We start from the raw sequence: 20,911 nt of genomic DNA, 5'->3' as shown, positions 1-20,911 counted from the left end.
TTTGTCCTTTCAGATAATTAGTTATATGTGGTGTTAAACTCTGGGAAACAACAAATAAAATAAAATTTTGGGAGTGGGAAATCTTCTGTTTGTTTCCCTAAAAGTGATGAAAGCAGTGGATCAAATTTTATGCCTAAGGCTCATCATAACACATTGTGTTATTCAAGAAAATATGCTACAGAAAGTAAAGGTTATTATTTTTTTATTATTATTCAAAGGGACATTTATCATGCTTCTTAACCTTCAAACCTTATGTGATGCATAACTGTTAAGTCACAACAGTACTGTGACACATGGACAAAATATGGTAAAAAAAAACAATTTATCATTTGTTTACTGTTTACAAGGATTTGTAGTATGGTGTGTGATTTAACAATGTTATTAAAAGAGAAATTAGAATAGTTTTCCATTCTTCTTCCCATCATTCATACCTTTTGCCTTAATTTTTAATAAGAAATTATACTTTGATTGAAATTTGGCTTTATTTCAAACATTTGCTGTAGTGTTAACCATAATTAAAGCTCCATATTGCAATATGACACTTTGAAGATTTGATATATTCAATTTCCTTATCAAAAGGTACATAAAATTAGAATTTTAAAAAGAACATTAGGTCCAGTTGCGCCCCTCATAGAGCTTTTAACACAGCAGGCTTTATTTCATTTTAAGGAAGACAAAAAATAAACTGATGGAGTCTACACAAATTTAACACTGATTGCGCTCCATTAAAGTCCTTGCATATGATAACGAATACTGTGAATCCAAAAGTTATCAAAGATAAAGTAATCAAAGAAGCATATCTATATGTCAGGCCATTTTTTAGAATCGATTGAATACTGTTGGTGGTAAAACCGTGCTCACTGACTGGGTCTCTCTGGTAGAGAGGTCCAGATTGAGACAACTAGAGCATCAAACCCAGCAGTGTGCTGTCACTTCAATTAATTTTCAAATGACACTCAAATTTTCAGATGATTTTGACATCAGATCATAAACACAAGAACTCTGGAGGCAAACAAGGCCCTTTCTCTTATTAAAAAAAGTTTGACCATGTTTATTCTAATAAGAACCTTCTGTGAGGAGAGGGGAGTGGGTATTCATGTATCTTTAGGAATTTCTACAATCTGTATTATGATAACTAGCTTCATAAAAAGAGCCTTCTGACACTGAATTCTTTTAATACAACATGTAGAGTACAGGCAGAAAACTGACCAGAGGAATAACATCAGAGGACAGCTGCAACACATGCTGACAGGATTCTTATAAAATACCTCGTTGATGTTGACACAAGAGACGAAGCGAGGAAAACACCAAAGTTTGATTTGCCATAAGCTGTCGCCTTTTCAAGTGGGATCTATGAAATGTGATGTATGAGAGGCAAACCTACCTGCAGGGAGTCTGTAGTGTGGCTGGTTGGCTGGCCACTCTTCCCATACCCTTGACCATGAGCAGTCAGCAGCCTCCCAGTCAGGTCAACAGCCGCCCTCCAGTTCTTTGTGCTCTTGTTACGGAGTGGACAAGGTGAAGAATAAATGAACCCATTAAACGAACAGCTGCTTATTTGGCTGCGAGCAGGTATAGTCAAGCTACCCATCAGTAATAATGACAAGGTCAGTTCAGCTATTCTGTTTTAACTGCAGTGTCATTTATCAAGGCGATCTCTGTAATTAGGCAACACTTTTAACCAAGCATAAAATATAATTTAACAAACAGAAACTACTTTTTGAACAGCTAGGATGGCTGGGCCGCTGTGGAACCCTTATCGGCTTCCATTCTCCTATCTCGCATTCCTGCGGAGTGCTAATGTCTCCAGCACACAGCTCCCTATCACTGCATCTCTTGCTTCTAAATCTTCATTAAGAAGGGAAATGAAGCTTAAAACGATGGGCAAGAAAATGTGCAAAAGCAGCTGCCGTTACTGAAACAGAACATAAAAAGTCAATGTAACTGTAAATTTTGTACCTTTATTGTATTTTGGAATGCCATGAACATAACAAAAAAGTCCATAAATAATACATTTAATGCTTTAAGCTTACGTTTTATGTTTCTATATATATACTGCATTTTTATATACAGAAATACAACATAAAATGTACCCTGACATTTCTTATGCAGCAAGTCAGAACTCAGCATCTATCAGTTAAAAAATCTTCCATTCTGTAAGAAAAAGATAAAACCTCCAGATGAAATGGATAGCTCTGATAGAGATCTAAAATTTATCCTGAACAGACTTCACTGAAACTAATTGAAATTATTTTACAAATGTCCTATTTGAAGATGTACAACTTTAACTACCCTGGGTTTGACGATAAGTAATGGGCAAATAACAAACACATGGGCATTGGCTGAGATTTTTATATTTTGTAATGACTTGTGAAAAGAATACACAGATTACAGACAAAAACCCTAATGTTTTGCTGCCAATGATCACTTCCGAACATAAAAAATATTATACTAGAAAACATATCCTTCAATCTATCACTAAGGAGCATCAAAAGTATGTGGAACTCAGCTTGATCAGAGTGGATGTAAAGACAGCTTACTGTAAGATAAGGTCACTTTATTGGTCATACACAATTAGGAATTTGTCTTTTCACATACCCCAGCTTGCTCTCCATGAGACACGCAGACAGGGAGAGAAGCTTGGGGTCAGAGCGCAGGGTCAGCCATTTATACGGCGCCCCTGGAGCATTTGGGGTTAAGGGCCTTGCTCAGGGGCCCAACAGAGTAGGATTCCTCTGACGGCCGCGGGATGCGAACCTGCAACCTTCCAGCTACAGGCGCAGATCCTTAGCCACAGAGCCACCGGCCCTGTACTGTATATGTAAACAATACTATTTTATAAGGAAGCTACATAGTCTAATGGGAAAGATTAAATTTATGCTCCTAGGAGGCTCCTGTTTAAAAAAACAAATTTCATAGTCCATGTTCCCTGTCCTTTAGATAAGATATGAAACTAAGATAATGGTGTAAATTACTCCACAACAGCAGTGAATGCTGCATAGATCACCCACACATCCGTACAAACAGCTTTGGATAAAAGAATAAACAAAAAATATTATTTTCTTTTCTATTCAGAGAAATAATGTCAGTCTTTTACAGAAGGTCTCTTTATTTCCTATGGAACAGAGGTCTAACCCTTACCATCTCTTATTTTATTTTTTTGAAATTTCATTTATTTTGATAAACACAAAACAAAAATTGAAGTGGAGTTATGAAACAGAAAAGGCTGAGTTTTTTTAGATTATTACACAAGTACTTCTGAATCAAGTCCTCTGACTGGTTTAGTTTTAGACATGGTGCACAACAGGGCTACAGTAGTGCTTCAAACTGGTTTCTTACCCAAATTGACAGGTGAAATATGAAATATGATAATGTAGTGGTCTGCAGGCAGTCTCTTTAGGCCTTGCTAGCCAAGATGCTTGTTATTCCTTACATTGGGAATTATAAAAAATGCATCTTTCTCATTCACTCTACAAGTAAACTTGGCAAAAACTAAAATACAAACCACTAATGAGCAGCCAGCTTTAACTGACATACAGGTAGTAACAAAGTTAAGCTGGTGAAATTATTCACCTAATGTACCTCAACTGCACCCTGCCGCATACTGGATGAAGCAAGGCTGAAATGAATAATTTTCAATGACAAGAAACATTTGTCTCTCAAGCATTACAATAGCAAGACCTTGAAAAAGAAAATAACCTAAAGCTTTCTATAGAAATGTCCCAATACCTAGAGATTTGCCATATTTCTATACTGTATGTCAGCTATAGGTTATTTTGATAAGGGTAAACATCCATTTTTATAATGTATACATCTTCTCAGTGTTATGTGGCATAGAGGTATAGTCAATGCCCAAATCTTAAGCAACAAAATTCTACCAGTGGACAGAGATGTTGTGTTTACCACAAAGAGAATATCATAAATGTTTAAACCTGTTATCAAACCGTTTTCATTGATATCTAGAAAGGTCAGAGCCTTCAGGCTCAATTTGTGAAGTGACATCTCAGCTAGTCACACCAGAGCTGTGGATGTCATTCATTTTCTGAATGTAATCGTTTACAGGCTCTTAAGGGTAAGCCAAGACTTACCTTTGATATTTGAATCTTGTTCTACACTTAACACCATGTACAGGGACTAAACTATGTAGTAGTATCTCACAGGAGTGGCTACACCCTGAACACACCAAGAAAGAAAACAGAAATAAAGTATTGCAATGATGTGCAAATAGCAGGCTTTTTCTCTTCTCCAAATGATATGTCTGGCTCATCAGGATTCCGTTGCTTTACAGCAGAGAACAATGTTAAGACGCATCAAATTTCCATTTTAGTGGTCAGTAGTAGCGTACACTCAAAATTTTAATGTCTTTCCTTGGGTTACATAAGACTAAATGTTAAATAAATTCGACTTTACATGAAAACCTCCCATGGACCCCATAAGAACATTTCTGAGTTATACTACATTTACATGTATGGTACATAAGCAAAGAGTAAACAGTGCAGTACATTCCTTCTGCAGATGAATAGTGTGGAGCAAATAAAATACGGTCTACACCAGTTTTACACTTCAGTCTCACTCTGCTTTAATGCACATGTGCTAATCTCTGCGTATCATTTTGTACTTTTTCACTGGAAATTGTAAAACATTGTAATCATAACAGGGAAGGACCCAAGTGATTTAATTATTTGGTGTTTAATAACCGAACAGTCTCTCCAATGTTTAATTTACTGTAATGTATGCTATATTTAGTGTTTAATTATTCTAATTATACAGATTTAAAACTTTCTTTCATTCGTTGTTGTTTCACTTCTCTCCATTTATATAATCGGGGGATGTTTTTTTCTCTCTCTGCCTCATCGACTGCTAGCTGCTGCTGCATTCTCTCCCCAAGTCTCTACCCCCCTCTGTGATTGGCACACACACACCTGCTGACCATTATTGGACAATAAACTATGGTGAGACTGTCTCTCCTTTCTCACTTGTTGCCACTGGTGCGGAAATTATGGGAGGATCTCTGCAATATCACAAGTGGTAATTACTGTATACAGTATGAATGCATCACAGTGGCTAAGAAAGGGTTTGTTTCGACTTACGTAAAATTCATGGTACGGAAAAACATGCACAACCTGGGGAGTGGTTGTTGCAATATTTGAGGAAACACTGTAAATGGTATCTGAAGCTTTGGTTGCATTTAATTTAACAATAAATATATAGGTCAGGTTGATATTTTTAAAATAACTATAATAATTCTTAAACTGAGATTTGTTTATATCTGCTGGAGATCAGGATTTAAAGATGGGTGTTAGTCTTTTCATTCAGTACCACAGCTGTGGAACACATCACAAAATAGTACTGCCTATATTTTGCTAAAACAGCTTATATTTATAGTCATTCAATCAAATAGAAATTTTACTGAAGAAACTGGAGTGATTTTCCTCACTCAAGGATACATTAGTTATGTCCCCATCTGGGATTTGAACCACACATGTCCAGTCCACAGCACTAGCCATTACTGTACTTTGCTACACTTTTTTGTGTATATGATTCTAACATATACCCCATTACAAGCATAGTGCATAAGGGCACAAAAGTCACTCTTAATGGAGCAGAAATATGAGTTTCGTTCTCCTAAGAACCAGGAATAGAACTCTGGCGGGAACAATTATTCAGATCCATCCTGCATATCTTTGGGAGGCAAGAGGAAACCAGAGTAACCAAAGAAAACTCATGTAAACACAAACAGGACATGCAAAATCTAAATAGAAAAGAGACCAAGGCCATGATCAAACTCAGGTCTCTGAAGCTGTGAGGCAGTAGTGCAAATCAGCAGGCTATTAATACACTACTGATAAAAACCGTATATAATGTTAAATACCACACATTTGCCAATACCGTTTTAATTTGGAAGGTTTTCCAACAATGCTTAAGTAGATTCCTTATCTGGTGTTTCCATATGATATAATAACCAGCCATCTTTTAAAGAAAGCATATCATAACACAGGTCCAAAACTTTTGTGGCTCTGCTGACTCAGAGATGAGTTGGTAGAGCCCAACAGCTACTATTGTACTGACTCAACACAGCAGGAGGTACCACAAGCCACACTACCACAAAAAACCCTTGAAGCAAATTTCTGCACATCAAAGTTCAGAAATGATCAAAACAAATGGCAACAATTCAGCATTTATCCACCTGGAGCTCACTAACACTTCACCTGAAAACTGAACTGCTATAGTTCTAAGAGAAAATCATTTTAGAATGCTGGTCAGAATCTTCAACCCATTCCTTGAGTGCAGAGTACTCTACTAGGAAAAAAACATTCAGTAACTCCCTAGAGCATGCCTTCTCAGGCATTAAAAATTAATTGTCTTATGCCAGATGTGCAGAATTTCAACAAAAGAACAAAACCACAAGTGGTTCTGATGGCTTCCAAGAAAGTTTGTCATGAGACACTCTAGAAAAAAAATGTTACACTTTATGGAATGGTTACTAGTTGAAAAAAAAGATCTATAACATTCGGATTTATACTAATATGAGAAACTTGGTTCTGCTTATAGCCCAGCACACTGAATAAGCCTTCCCAAAAATAAATGTGTTGTTCTTCCATAAATCAAATTAAAAATATTGCCGCACCTATGAAAAAAAATATTTCATGATTATGTCATTTTTTGTAAACAGATATAAGTTTAAAAATGTTGACCAGGGAAGAAATGTCTATTTTTTAATGGGTTACAATGTTTGAATACAATAATAACCACAAGAAGGTGGCAAAGACTCATGAATATAAGTGTGCTTATGGAAATCAATATCACATTAATTTATCAGCCTTGATCAGTTTTGTGATCAAGTAAAATAAAAATGTACAAACATTTTTATATTTAAATTGTAATATTTTCCATGACTGAACAAGCCAGGTTTAAAGCATATAAGTACTCAAAAACCTTTCTACAGGAGTAGGTTTGAAACCTATTTAATACTATGATTGGTTTAAATGCAGCTATTCGTTATGTAGGAACAAAACTTTTGTTGATTTGTTCAACAGTGCATGGATGGGATGATGCCTAAAAATGTATGCTTTTAGACGATGAAAGTCAAAGTCTACATTTTAGAATAAGATTGTGGGTATTCAGGTGGCAATTTTACTTTATATAGGAAAAGTATTTTTCACCATTGTAATTGTGAAGCTGGAGTGTGTTTTGCTTATATTAGTCAGCTGGTTTACTAGTGCTTATGACGGAAAAGTCTGAAACATTTTTAAAGTTTTTAGAAAATGGCTCAGACAACCATCTTGTCTGATGAAGCCGCAATATCATCTTCATGTGTGTATTACCAAGTGTCCTTGATCATACCATTCTACATTAAAAATGACTGGCTAGGATCAGCAGTCTTTCTGAAGTTTCAATGTTCGGAATACAATGGCGAAAATAACCAACAGCGGTAAGGTAATCATTGTGACTTATGAAAGAGCACCATTGTAATATACTGTTGTGGTAAGGGGAGTCCAGTGAGGTTGGCAACATTTGTACTGAATAACAAAGTTAAAGTTTATTCTACTATATTTACACAGCTGCCTTACACATGATCAAAGGAGTGCTTCTAATAACTTAAGTTAACTAAACCACTGTTAAATGATTAAGTCAGCCACATTAAAACATAAATAATCAACAGTTATAGACCATTCCTAGGGAGAACACTACCAGTTTCCATGAGCATGGATCAAGGGAAAATCTAGGCCTCATGACAGGGTAAATACAGCAATACAGTAAAAAAAAGACAGGAAGAAAAGAACAGACATCATCAAGAAGATTGTATCATGAGACTCTTTCCAATCAGACATGAAATCAGATTCTGTGAGGTAAACTGAACACTGCGAAAGAGCCATACTGTTCATAAAAGGTGTTAGCCGTCGTATTTATTTTATATATTGTGGAATCCTCAGGCTAAAAAAAGTCTCTCCTGGGCTAGTGATGCAGTGTTAGAATAGGGAAATTGGCTCTCACTTGCTTCTGGTTAGAGAGGAAGATTACTCCTGAGTGTCTGTTTTAATAGGACACCGGTTTCCTCATTGCTTTGTTAAGTGTTTTACTGTTTAGATTAAAGGGGCAGACTTCTGGGATATTCTGTCAGTAGAAGACAGAACTCTGATATTCACGGACTTGTAAATATCTATTTGCAGTTGAAACATTGCATTTGTTCTGTACAAGCTTGCTGCCTGGTCATTAGTCTATCAAGCTGTGCCTGAGAATCAAGAACACACGTGCCACATACAACTTGGTAATCCCTTTAGGGGGTTAATTTAGTATTAGCCTTTATATTTTGCTTGCATAGCAAGCTGCTGTCAGGACCTGATTCTTATATGCTGATTTGTATTGCTGATCCAAATATACTTCATTTGAATAACTGATTGGATAGCCTCTTATTTTATAATTATAACTCATTACAATATTATAATTATATTTTAACCAAGTGTGGAATTTACTGGCTGAACATTTCCTGAGCAGAACGCATTTTAAGATCACACTGTGATCTGAACCAGTTTTAATGCTGGAGTGCCCCTGTGTCTGCTGGATTTTGTTCCAACTGGGCCCTTAATCACCAGTATTAATTGGTGCCTGTAACTGATCTGCTTGCTGGTTTCGACATTCTTTTTCAAGCAAGCAGACCTTGATTTAAAAAAATACCCTCGTTAAAGTACATTATTTTCTCAGTAAAACAGAACATAAAACAACTTGCTAATTATGAACTTATTTCTTATTAAACAGCTCCTAACACATGACCAATTAATGATGAAGAGGCACAGGTGGGAGTACAATTGTTCAAAACCCACCAAAAGTCAGTTTTTTCCTTTTGCTTCAGTCCAGTCAGTAAAACACCTGCATGGAGACAATCCTGAAACTTGATAATTAATACAGGGTTCATATTTATTATAAATCTCATTTCTGCTTTGCAAGACATGTAACAAAATAAAAAAAACATATTGTAGAAAATTAAAATAAATTAACCTGTAATTAAGAACTCACTCTAGCAAAAATCAGAATAGACAGAAGTTACCAAGAACCAAGACTGATAACCACTGTATTGTATCAGAGAATTTTTAAAACCATGAGTATAGAAAAAAAAAAGCCTGAATAAGCACACATATGAATTACTAGCAACATTTAGCACAGGTGACTAAGATTACAACTAGAACAAATACCAACAGAATCAAAGGTAAACCAGTACTAGGATTAAGTACTACAGGTCTAGAAAATGTAAATGATCTTCAAAATGAACAATTTAGTCTTTTTCATAAAGTAGCCTTTCCTAGCTCAGCATTTCCCAGATGAACATCCATGTAGAAAAAGGTGATACAGTCAACGAGGGAAACCAGCCATCTGTCCTTTAAGTAAAGTTCTGTACCATGTAGACATACCAAAGCCTATACATTTACTCACTAAAAATCCAACATACAGGCAGCAGTGATATATAGCAGTTGAATAAGACAAACACCTGTCCGCCTAATGGAAACATTTCAGCCACAGCTATTCATGTGTTTGGGAGACCATGTTCTTTTAAAGAGAGAAGAAAATAAACTCTTATACTGTTCCAGGTATATAGCTTCTGCCATCATCTACCACAAAGAATTAGCTAAGCATAGAGACCTGCATAACCCAACTATTGAAGAACAAGACAGGAGAGTACCTGCCAGTGAAGAAAAGAAGGGTGCTTATCTCCAAAGAACTGGAAGGCAGGATCATTGGGAAAGGATTAGGAATGAGGATGGCAGGAAGAGAAAACAAGACTGAAGAGGAAATGTGGACTGGTTGATGCTACACATAGGAGGATCACCTTGTCCAAAGCCTGTGGAATTTCATCAACCAGAAATTGGGCATTTCATTTGGCCATTAATACATTTTATACCTGCCAAGAGAGGAAGAGACATATAAAGTAGAACAAATTGTGGAGATGACATCTTTTTTTGTATTTTTTAATGGAAGAATTGTATTCTTAATTTTGTTTTTTAAACTGACATTAATTTACAGGACCAAAGATCAATTGTGTCTTTTCTGAAAGAAACCGGTATACACTACTGTGTCAACCCATCAGTGCTGGATCCTTCTAGTCCTTTAAATGTTTCAACCAGACAGCTTTTCTCTTTGCTAAGCTACTGGAAATGGGAACAGCAGGAGACAGTGCAGTCAGGCACTGCCACTGCAGTATGAGTCACTATCACATTCCTTCAGTCCCCCATTGCAGAACTAAAAAAATGCATTTATGAAAATAGATTTCTAAATAAGGGTAAGGTATTGCACACAGCATCTACAACAGATTCTCACAGAAAACAACCATGATTAATTTATCCAAGTAATTAGAAACCAGATCACGATCTAGGGTTTTCAATAGTTTCAGTGCCAATGGTTCAATGCCAATAAAACAAGATAGCTAGGAAGGATTCCGAAAAATACATGGTACAAAATAGCTTTCATAAATAATATCTGTAAAATTATATAAAAATGAAAGCAGTCCGAGACTGCTGACTTTTAGGATACAATAAAGTGCATGCAACTTCTTGAAGTAAACCATCTACTGTAAGTAAAATATTTACTTAACAGATATATATTTATTGAAAATATTTACAGATCTTTACCATTAACAGACGGGAATTTAAAAATGGAGGCTAGAAATCCAAATGCAATAAATGACTGTACACTCTTCGGCAACATTCAAAAACATCCATCCATCAAAGCAATATATAATTTTACAACAGATGACACATTGTTCATTACAAAAACTCTCATATAGTAATTACAGATGCACAGCCAATTCATTGTGACACAGTAAATACTGTAAATAATTCTAATATTCAATTTTCTCAGAAAACATTTTAGAGAACTATATGCATAATATAAGGATTTATACTTCTTTTAGTCAAAAACCTTTGTTATGTAGAAAAATAAAACCTCTAGTTAAATGAACCCCATGTATACAGGTATTTATGTGGCCCATCCGGCATACAGCTGTCTGCTCTGAATATGAATTTTGTGTTGTCTCATTACATTCCAGGTGCAGCTTGAGTGACTGAGGGAAGCTTCAAACAAAAGCAGCATACATTATACATGTGCACTGTAGAATGGCGTTGACACCAGCATATTTTTTTTTTCTTTTAGATATGTGAGGAAATTCTAAATGCCAAATTGGGTCGGGGTCATTAGCGGGTCAGCGAACAAGCTGCATGAGCTGAATTTGGAGCCGCAGAAATGTAACACTTTCCAGGGAACAAGCCCCAGTGCTGTTTGAAATTTTGGACAGAGCAAGGTAGACAGATAAAACGCACAAATAGTTTCATATTGGTGTATTCCGTGAGGAAAAAAAAAAAACATGGAAAGAATGGCGAACTAAAACAAAAAGGAAATGTTTATTTCCACAGTTTTCTTTGAGATTTATTCATCTTTTACCTCTCTGGGATCACATATGTTCTACTGAGCGCATGAAAGAAATCATTTCAGTTGCACTTCTACCACTTCAATTATTTGTCATCATCTAACATTCTGGAACCAGAGTATATTGAATTTCAGTTCTCGTGTTTTTGCTTTTCCAGTTATCTGAATCACAAGCTGTTAGCATAAAACATTAATATTGTGTTAGACTAGGTGGCATTCAAATTATAGTGGAACAACTGAAAAAATAAAAACATCCCACTGGAAGTAGAAGTAGAAATGCGATTAACATTTAATTAAGCCTTCTTGAGGGTGAAAGTGTATTAACTTCTTTTGTTCAGTGGGCCATGATTTTCAGAGAGACATCCACACCACAGACAGGACTGAGTTCCAGTACAGAGATCAATGGCCTTTTCTGCTTCATTCATGGTCACATCTTTTAAAGTAAAACTGAATGGCTTTGAAGGCCCTCAGGCAATAACTGGGTTTATGAGCCTCAAGTTCATTCAAATGAGTATTCTAACTGTGTTGCTACAATGTCAGCAATGCATGTTAAGCAGTAGAAGAGGATTTCAAAGACTGTTTCTTTAAATCTTGCTTTCTAGTCCGTGTAGCAAGGTTTTGTACATGTTTCAGCGTTCGGAGATTGTTTGATTTTTAAAACAAGCTTCCTGGATTTTTGAAAACAGAAAGCACAACATGACTTTGAAGCATGAAGATACAGCTTCCTTAAAGTTTAATCATAAAATCTAAGCTTAACCAGAATAAGCAAAGGGAAGTTCAGCTTTCCCTCTGACATAAGATGCGTGATATATACAGAAACAGAACATACAGAGATATCTTCACAAAACACAGACTTGTTTTTAAAGGGTATTTTAGATAAACATTCTTATGCCAGAATTTAATGTATTTCATATATCCCTGACATGCACTAACAATTGCTAGTATTCTAATGTTTCAGCAAACACTCACAATTAATTGCTTCAGGCCCACAAAGGATTGATCCACCGAGTTTGCCGTTAAAGGCTCTCTCTTCGCAGCTGCTTGTTCCCCCAGGAACCTCAGCATGAGATCCTTGACAGCATCTCCCTAAAACACAAAGTCCATAGTACAAAATACAGAACTACCACACTGAACTGACTAATGCTTAAAATTCACCCAGTGTCACAGTTTACTGATGACCATTAAAATATAATTTAATCATTTGCTACAGAAGGTGTATTTTATGTTTCTAGTTTGTTTCTAATACTTCATATATACACATGGTAATGCCACCGGGGGCAGGGTCCTCAAGGGGCGGTATGTTGCTCAGAGAGTACTGACTACTTTGCCCTTACCATGATGGCCAACAGGAGCTGTCAGACATATAATAGAGGCTGCTGGCAATTGGTAAGAGTGAGAAGCAGCTAGATGCCCTCACACAGCCCATATAAGCCAACTACCAAACCGGCAGCACAAAGAGAGAGTGGTGAGAGATAGAAATGGGATGGCAAGAGAGCAGAGAGAGGCGAGTGGCGGACAGTGGTATGGACCAGTGCTCTGTGTGACATTACCACCACTGACATTTGAAAATGTGAAGAATGGGTTTGTTTGGCGGTGTCCCAATATGTACACTTGCCATCTTGCATACTTCATATGCATGCTCCTGCTAAAGTATGCAAGGGCTTAGGATTTCACATTTCTAAATCTGTGTTGCAATTTGTGTTCTCTGAAGTCTGCAGACTTCACTTAGGAATTACCCCCAATTTCTTACAGAATGGTGACGTTTCATGTTCTACCCTATCAAAACCATGTTGCCATTGAGAATAAAATATTCATGTGCTAGTAAACGTTAACTTTTTACAGTTTTAAAATTCATAATTTTATGTAAAAAACATTCATTAGGCTACTTTAGATTCATACTGTATGTATACTGGGTATGAAGTTTTGACATAAAGCTTTTATTTGTCACCTCATTTTGACTGATGAATATTCTTTTACCTGTGGCGGATTTTGTATACAGAATATATAATTGTACACATACAAGCTTTGAGGTACTGCCAAGTCAACCTTATAAAACTGCAAACGGAGAATGAGAAATTATTTTTAAAAAATCTGCCGACATGCACTTGGAATAAAAGCATCAACAACAGAAAGCTTTTTGACCATGACCAGTGTAACTAGTGAGTGCTGTCACCTGGGGGTGTGCCATTACCCTTTTTATAACGATGCACTCTCGACTACTCTCGCACTTGAGGTCCACACTTATTCTATGTCACAGAAGTGTGGACTTTGAAGATGGGCTTACGGCGACTATTGGGACATGGCCTTTTTTGTGCAAGAGCCAGTAAGCAGCTTCTCTACCGGGCTTAGTAGTTAGGGACAGAGAATAAGTAGTAGCCAGAAGCCCAACGAAGGGATAGGTTTTCTTTGTTGTTTTCTTTAATGGTGGTTGATGTACTTCTTGCACACTTTGAATTGCACAGTCAAACCCTATGGCTTGTGTTGGGTGTGTCTGTTGCATGCCCAATGATGACACTGCCCCTTGCGGCATCACAACACATATATAAAATGATCAATATTGTTGGGTTTTCTATTTTTTAAATATATTTTCATATACATTCAATTCAATTTATTTTTATATAGCACCTTTCACAACAAGGTTGCCCCAAGGCACTTAACAAAGCTGTGTGAAAATACATGACATTACAATACAATGTAATGTACAAATATATATATATTTATTTAATATTTATATTTAATACTCCCTTTCCCTTTTCCAATACTCACCTGAAGATTGTCAAACTTCAGCCCAGGCATGGAGAGCTTCTCCTTTCCCAGGGACACAGGGCTGTATTGCTGGGTTGCAACAGAAATCAAGACCTTCCTTGTTTCATCTGAGGGAAGCCAGGCATCATACCTCCTGTCAATTTCACTCATGTTCAGGGCAGTTGCAAAAGGGTCATCACTGCCTGGGAAGGTGGCCTGCATCTTGGAGAAAGGATGGGCCACTTGAGCAGCACCTGGTGGAGCAGGTGATTCAGGGGATGCAGCAGCAAAGAAAAATGTAGGGGTACTAGACTCCTGTGGCACAGGTCCAGGTGGAGAGGAAGGCTGTCGTTCAGGAGCTGGAAGGCGCGAGTTGGCATTTGGATTGCTGACAGATATGAAAGAAGATGAGGTTGTAAAAGAATCAAAGAAGTCAGTTGCAGGGTTGGTGCTCCCATTGTCAGCAAAAAATTTGCTTAAACTGGGGCTGGGCTGGCAGACCAGAGGGGCAAGTTTAGTTGGGGTTTCAATAGCGCTGCCGAAACTAGGAGACTTAACCAGCGCAGGCTCAAAGCCATCTGGCATTAAGGACTGGGCCTGTGTTTTAGGTAGATTACCTTGACTGAAAATAGTGCAAACTGGGATTTGCTCATCCTTTGACTCCTTGTTTGTGCAAACATCTGTATGTTGGACCTTGGCGTTTCCGATATCAGATTCTTCCTGCATGGGCTGGCTAGGGATTATTTCCCTTTCACTTCCTTTGGTTTCTTCTTCGAGGTCCCACTGCTTCTCATCTTGAACTGCAGGGGTCACAGTCATCTCTTCAGGGTCACCTTGGTTTTCGGTTATAGGTGTCTCAACATTTTGCATGGTTTTCTCATCACTGCATTCGGTCTCTTTTGATTCAAAGTCTCCTCTTTCTTCAAACTGCTCCAGCAGAGATTCCATCTGACCAGCATCATCTTCACTATTATTCGGAGAGTCTGATATCATGACACTCTCCATCATCTGATCGTTAAGTTTATCTATGAAATTTTCTGAATGGCTCTCTTCTTGCGGTGTGACAAATGACTCCAAATCCAAGTCAATATTTTCCTCTTGGAAGAACATTTCTGGAGGTAGGCTTTCAGTTTCTTGGGCAGATGAATCTTCGTTTCGTTCACTGCCCATTTCACCAGCAATATCCAGTGTTAGAGATGCCCGATTTTGAGCTTTTGAACTATTGCCCTCCATTGCTTTTTATCCCTTTAAAAGAAACAGTTAATTAATAGTATAACAAAAATCATTTACTATAAATCTAACGGGAAACAAGTGCTTAACAATGAGTAAATAGTAAAACTAAACAGAAAAAAAGAAAACACAAAGAAAGAGCATCACTTATCCATTTAACAAAGTACATTAACGCCAGTACAATTCAGAGAAAAAGGGTCTGACTTGTAAGGTACCTTTTGTTTTCTTTAGAAAAGTGCAATATTTATCATGCAAGTGTCATCGACCGCTCCAAAATAACAGAAATAAAGCGCTAAAATATCTTTGTGAAATTTGTGAAAATGATACTGATTGGGTTTGTTAAAATATAAATAAAGGTAAAATAAAGGTAAAGGTAAAATAAACCATGCAAAACAAATAAGTAAAACTTATTCGTTGATTATATTAAACCTCTCATTAAAATTATGACTACTGTAATTCATAATCCAATCATCAAATGCATGATATATTTTGATCTTGTTTCATATTGTTTAAAATATCTTCTAACATCAAACACAGCGAAGAGTTACACGAGTTTGAAAAAATAAATTCGCTAGCTATATAAAACCAAATAGTGTAAAGTAACGTTAAAATCAACACCTCCTACCTATATTGCACATTAGAATTCAAATATGTTATAGTCGCACAAAACTGTCGTTTAAACAACACAAAGAATAAATACAGCAAGTTTATAATATCCAGAACTTAAAATATGAAACAGCTAAATACGTCTGGTTTACCTTTTCCCAGATGACAGCAGAAGAAAGCACGCACATGCGCACAACAAATAGGAAGAGAAATCAACGGAAGCCGAGGTGTACCGAATGCCCCGAAACGTGTCGATTTGTATTCCTGAAAAATTTTACGATCATTTGCCGGCCAAAGCTGTGCATTTGTTTGTTGTTATGGTAAAATAGCGTAACAAACTTAGACGGAACATTCACAATGTTTTTGTGGTTCGCGGAAATGTTAGCTTAAAGTGATGGATACCTGATACTGCGTGAGGACAGAATCAATGAAACTGACGAATTAAACGTTAAGGTGAAGTGTTAAAACGTTTAAATATGGAGGACGACGCACCTGTTATTTATGGCCTTGAATTTCAGGTACGTACAGATAAAAACGTTTCCTGGATTGTGTATAACTAATAAATAGTCCTTGCACATAATAATGCATTTAAAAGTGATGAGATACATTTTACTCAGAATGCAAAACATATTTTAGCAGAACGTTTTTTGTTCTATAGTCACTATAATTTCCATGAAGGGATGCATTGCTGTACATTGCTTGCTTTCCTAGATTCATTTTTACGTATCGAATTAGTCCATTACGATAAGGGGTTGATTTTTCACATGCATTATACCGCATATGACAATATCACAAATGATCTTTGTATTTTTTTGCACGTTGTCTTTTTTCAAGGCAAGACTTAGTCTTAGTTTATTTATTACTGTAGGTAACATAAAAGCAAACAATGTGTTACCTAGTTAAATCGTAAAACCCATTAAGATAAGCTGTTAGAAAGCCTCACATTTCTTGCAACCAAAGAACAAAAATATTTCTATATTCATTCGAAGGTGTGTGCTGTTTTGAATGGCATTCCATTACAGTGCCTATCAGTGCCTATCTTCCTTGCAAGATCTCTCTCCATTTAATGGGCAGGAGAGCTTCTGTGTGCTGTTGAATTTGTAGTTAATGATGTCCTGTGGAACACTCACTTCTCAATTGGAGATGTTATACCTGTGTTTATTTCTTTGATATTAAGCTCTTCAGTATGCAAAGTCATACCATATGATATGTTGTTACTTTCTTGATAATTAAATACTGATGTAGCATTACGTAAAGAGATGCTAAAAACAGTAGTTACTGTAAGTTCACTGGACGTAAGTATTTAGAACTCCAAAATCAATCAAGCGATGTAGTGGAATGTCTGATGTGAGATTTGTGAGTGTTGTTAATGAATCTTTATTCTAGTTAATGATCATAAAGATTCCACTCAAAAGGAAGGCCCAATTATGGGAACAAGGACTGTGTGTGAACAGGTAAAATAAGGCAGATTGGTTGTGGTGCAGCAATTACGGTACATCACTGATAACTGGGATTGAAAGGGAATAGTGAAGAATCTTACATGTTCCTGCATCAGATCGACTCTTTCAAGATATTCTTTGATATCCGTCCATCCATCCACTGCCAACGGCTCATCCTCATAAGTGTCATGGCAAGCAGGAGTACATGATTTCTCTGCCTTTGGATAGGATCCTAGTCCTCCATGAAGAGCCCTGGAGAAAAGGGACGATTTAGGCAGCACCTTTTTTTGTGAGGCGGGAGGAAACGCACTGTGTCGTCCATGACATCAGCGTAACAATTTTGAACTGAATAAGTTAGCATGTCTCCATGACACAGATGTAAGCCTTCCTGGGCCAACAAAGCTGCTGTCAAGTGTGTCGGAATTCTGATGTGCTGTCATCTTGCAGTGGGTATGAAATTAGTCAAAATGTTGAGGGCTTTTTATCGAGATTGGGTTAGGTGCAGTCCTTAGTGTGATTAGTTACTTGATGCTTGATCTTCTGTGTGACTTACATGGCCATAGCTGTACAGGAAGAACAAGGTGAGGCATTATTGCTATTTGTAAGCTGTTGTGCATTTCTGTGCATTCCGAATGTAGCACTGCAAGTGGGACACCTAAAAATGTTTATGTAAGTGCTCTATTTGAGGAGGCATAAAAAACTTTAAGGTTGTGTTCAGGTCTTGTGAAGATTCAGTTTAATAGTTCCTTCTTCAGACACCCATTACAAGACGTTAATTCTTATTAGGGTAAATTTATTTGTTAATGAATACAACTAAGTACGCCAGCAGAATAGTTAATGTGCCGCTGTCATATAAATCATTTGCTCAAACTTTATGTTTTGAGCAACCCACTCCTTGCTTATTTTAAAAGCTGCTTTGGTCCAGTTCTGTCCTCAGCACCTGACAGATTTAAACTCCACTTACTGTATGTGTGAAATATCCTTAACATTAAAGTCCCAGTTATTTAAATGATTTTACATTTTGTAAAATACACAAGTGCAAAACCTTTGGTAGAAAATATTTTGGCAAATTTGAAAGCCAAATAAGGATAAAACGTTTTGTCTTGTCCAAATCCTTTCGGTTTCTTTCCATCTTTATCTTTGAAAAAATTCTTAACGTTTTTTTGTGGTTTTCTAGCATTTACCTGTAGTTACAGATTTTCTGTCCGTCATTCTCAGTTATCTGCAACATTAACTTAAGAACCTTTGTTTTAGGATGACACACTGAAATATTGAGCATTAAACCTGTTGTTGGGAATTCGTTTTTTTCAGGCTCGTGCTTTAACAGCCCAGACAGCAGAAACAGATGCAATTCGCTTTCTAGTTGGTACTCAGTCTCTTAAATTTGACAATCAGGTGAGTATGTACTTATGGAATGAGGAATGAATAAAGGATGGGGGGGTTAATACGAATACAGTAAGAGTGACATTTCCTCTTGGATGACTCATGACTGCAGCAGACCTCCCTAGTAAGTTTCAACCACTTTTTTATTTTTAGAATATTTTGGCAGTCTATGGCACCAATCCCTCTCTGCAGTCTTAGTAATAACCTTTATATAATCCACTGCATACTTCACAACTTTGAGTCTTTTGGTGATTTGTAAAAGTATATTACATACATTATATGTAAAGTTTTAGCTGAAATTTTAAATATTATAGTATTTCAAAATGTTACTTGTACATTTTATTCAGTATGAGGTTGACTCTTCATGTTAATAAGAAAATTGATGTTTTTCTAAGATGAGATTTTGTGTACATATGAATATGATAAGTATGATTGAATTTTCAAACAAAACATTTTCAGATACTTAAATTTGTTTTTAATCAGTAGAAACTGGCTGAATTAAATCAACTAACTTATAGGGATATCACAGGCATCAGTTTGTACATTCTGCTACAAGGTCAATGGTCAAGTTTAAAGAATTCATGGACTTTAACTGAAAACGTTGAAAGAATGCCCAAGGTTTGGAAACTCTGATCTCTCCGATTGTAACAGTTGATAGAGTTGGTGATCAAATGCCTGTTCTATTACACTGGTTTAATTGTAAAATTAAAAAATCTATACTAAGATGGATGAATTAATAATTTCACACTGAGCATTGGCACAACAAAGGCAAAGTACAGTATAAAACCATAAATCTTCAATTGAAAAAGTACAGACAACACAAAAAATTGTGTGTCAAGAGCTTCAGTGAAATTGCTATAAATCTGACTATTGAAAAAAAAATCTGCAATTAAAAAATGCACATTTCATTCAGATTTCTCAAGGCAGTCAGGATATTCAACCCAAAACACATATCCAGAAAACAGCAGTGGAATGTATTTGGATTATTTTTTTAATGAAATGGAAAAATAATTTCCCTGTATAAAATGAAAGATTAAACAATATCACAAATTTGTTGTCACCGATTCCATTGGTGCTAAAAGAAGAGTTTCTTTGCATGAGCAGGTATTCAGTTTTATTCATCTATGAAAGGAAAGTGGGTAAACCATATGGTAATGATAATTATGTTTGCTTGCTTATTTTTGTTTTGCTTTACACTGTTTGAGATTTCAGCATTTTTTATCCCGTTAAACACGTATACATGAACCTGAAAAATGTAGTTTTGCTGCATTCATTTTGATGCTATTAAATTAAACAAGCACATGTTTAAGTGCCAGTAGCCATATACTATACATCACTGTTATTCTATACGGTTATGCATTTACGTTGTAGTAATTACGTAACTAATTGAGATAAGGTTACACAATGGGATGATTGCTTAATAAATAAAGAAAGAAGAGGCTATATTAATTTCTTGGCATTGGAGGAATAAGTTAAAAGAATACGTTAGAAGATTAGTGAGGAAGAACTCAAGACCCTATTAATAATTTATTATTTTTATATGAAAATATCAGTTGTTATTTTTTACTTACACTTTATTCACAACAAAAGAAAAACTGTATTTATGCAGTTTCTTATACCTGTAATGGATCTAAATCCTTGTAGTTTATAACCAAAAGAAGCTTATGCGTATATGTTAGTTACAAGACATATTTTTTTATGTTTCTGTAATGGCTATTTTTTATCTTTGCTGTTTATTTTTCACATTTTTAGCCTTTTGTTCAAAATTTTAAAGAGCTAGAATAAAATGGAATATTCAGTGTTTTTAAGTAATAGAACTGACTAAAATGGGTTTATATTTGTCATGTTTATCACCGTGTTTATCTACTGTAAATTAAAAGGATTATCCTTTGCCTAGCAGGAAGTGGGTGGTAGTTATATGCTTTTGCTGCTACATACATAACTGACAGCTTTAGCGCTCAATGCTTAACATCCCTTAGGCTATAATAACCCAAATCACTCCTCGCAAGCACATTGGAAAGGTATGGTGCAGTATTTTTGTCACACTTCTTTCATTGCATGCCAGACCAATTTACCTTTTATCTTCCGCCTGC

General features: G+C 36.2%; 2 protein-coding genes across 4 annotated transcripts in view; one reads left to right on the top strand and one right to left on the bottom strand.

Moving 5' to 3' along the window:
• The window catches only part of trappc12 (trafficking protein particle complex subunit 12), a 35,530-nt gene extending 19,333 nt beyond the window's left edge, over positions 1-16,197 (bottom strand). For 2 of the 3 annotated variants that reach the window (XM_088930116.1, XM_088930124.1), the window contains exons 1-4: positions 16,149-16,197; positions 14,182-15,405; positions 12,385-12,501; positions 1,385-1,498 (exon numbers count right to left, since the gene is read on the bottom strand). In XM_088930116.1, the coding sequence (XP_088786242.1) occupies positions 1,385-1,498; positions 12,385-12,501; positions 14,182-15,393 (1,443 nt within the window). In that variant the 5' untranslated portion in view covers positions 15,394-15,405; positions 16,149-16,197. Of the gene's footprint in view, positions 1-1,384; positions 1,499-12,384; positions 12,502-14,181; positions 15,406-16,015 lie in introns of all 3 variants that reach the window. The other variant, XM_088930133.1, reaches the window with a different exon arrangement.
• A 163-nt stretch (positions 16,198-16,360) lies between these two features.
• eipr1 (EARP complex and GARP complex interacting protein 1) overlaps positions 16,361-20,911 on the top strand; it is a 40,941-nt gene continuing 36,390 nt past the window's right edge. The window contains exons 1-2 of the mRNA XM_088930146.1: positions 16,361-16,514; positions 18,747-18,830. Coding sequence (XP_088786272.1) covers positions 16,473-16,514; positions 18,747-18,830 — 126 coding nt within the window. The 5' untranslated portion in view covers positions 16,361-16,472. The remainder of the gene's footprint in view (positions 16,515-18,746; positions 18,831-20,911) is intronic.

The sequence above is a fragment of the Atractosteus spatula genome, chromosome 2 (assembly GCF_055471065.1).
Source record: "Atractosteus spatula isolate fAtrSpa1 chromosome 2, fAtrSpa1.hap1, whole genome shotgun sequence".
NCBI lineage: Eukaryota > Metazoa > Chordata > Actinopteri > Semionotiformes > Lepisosteidae > Atractosteus > Atractosteus spatula.
This window is presented reverse-complemented; position numbering and strand designations above follow the sequence as displayed.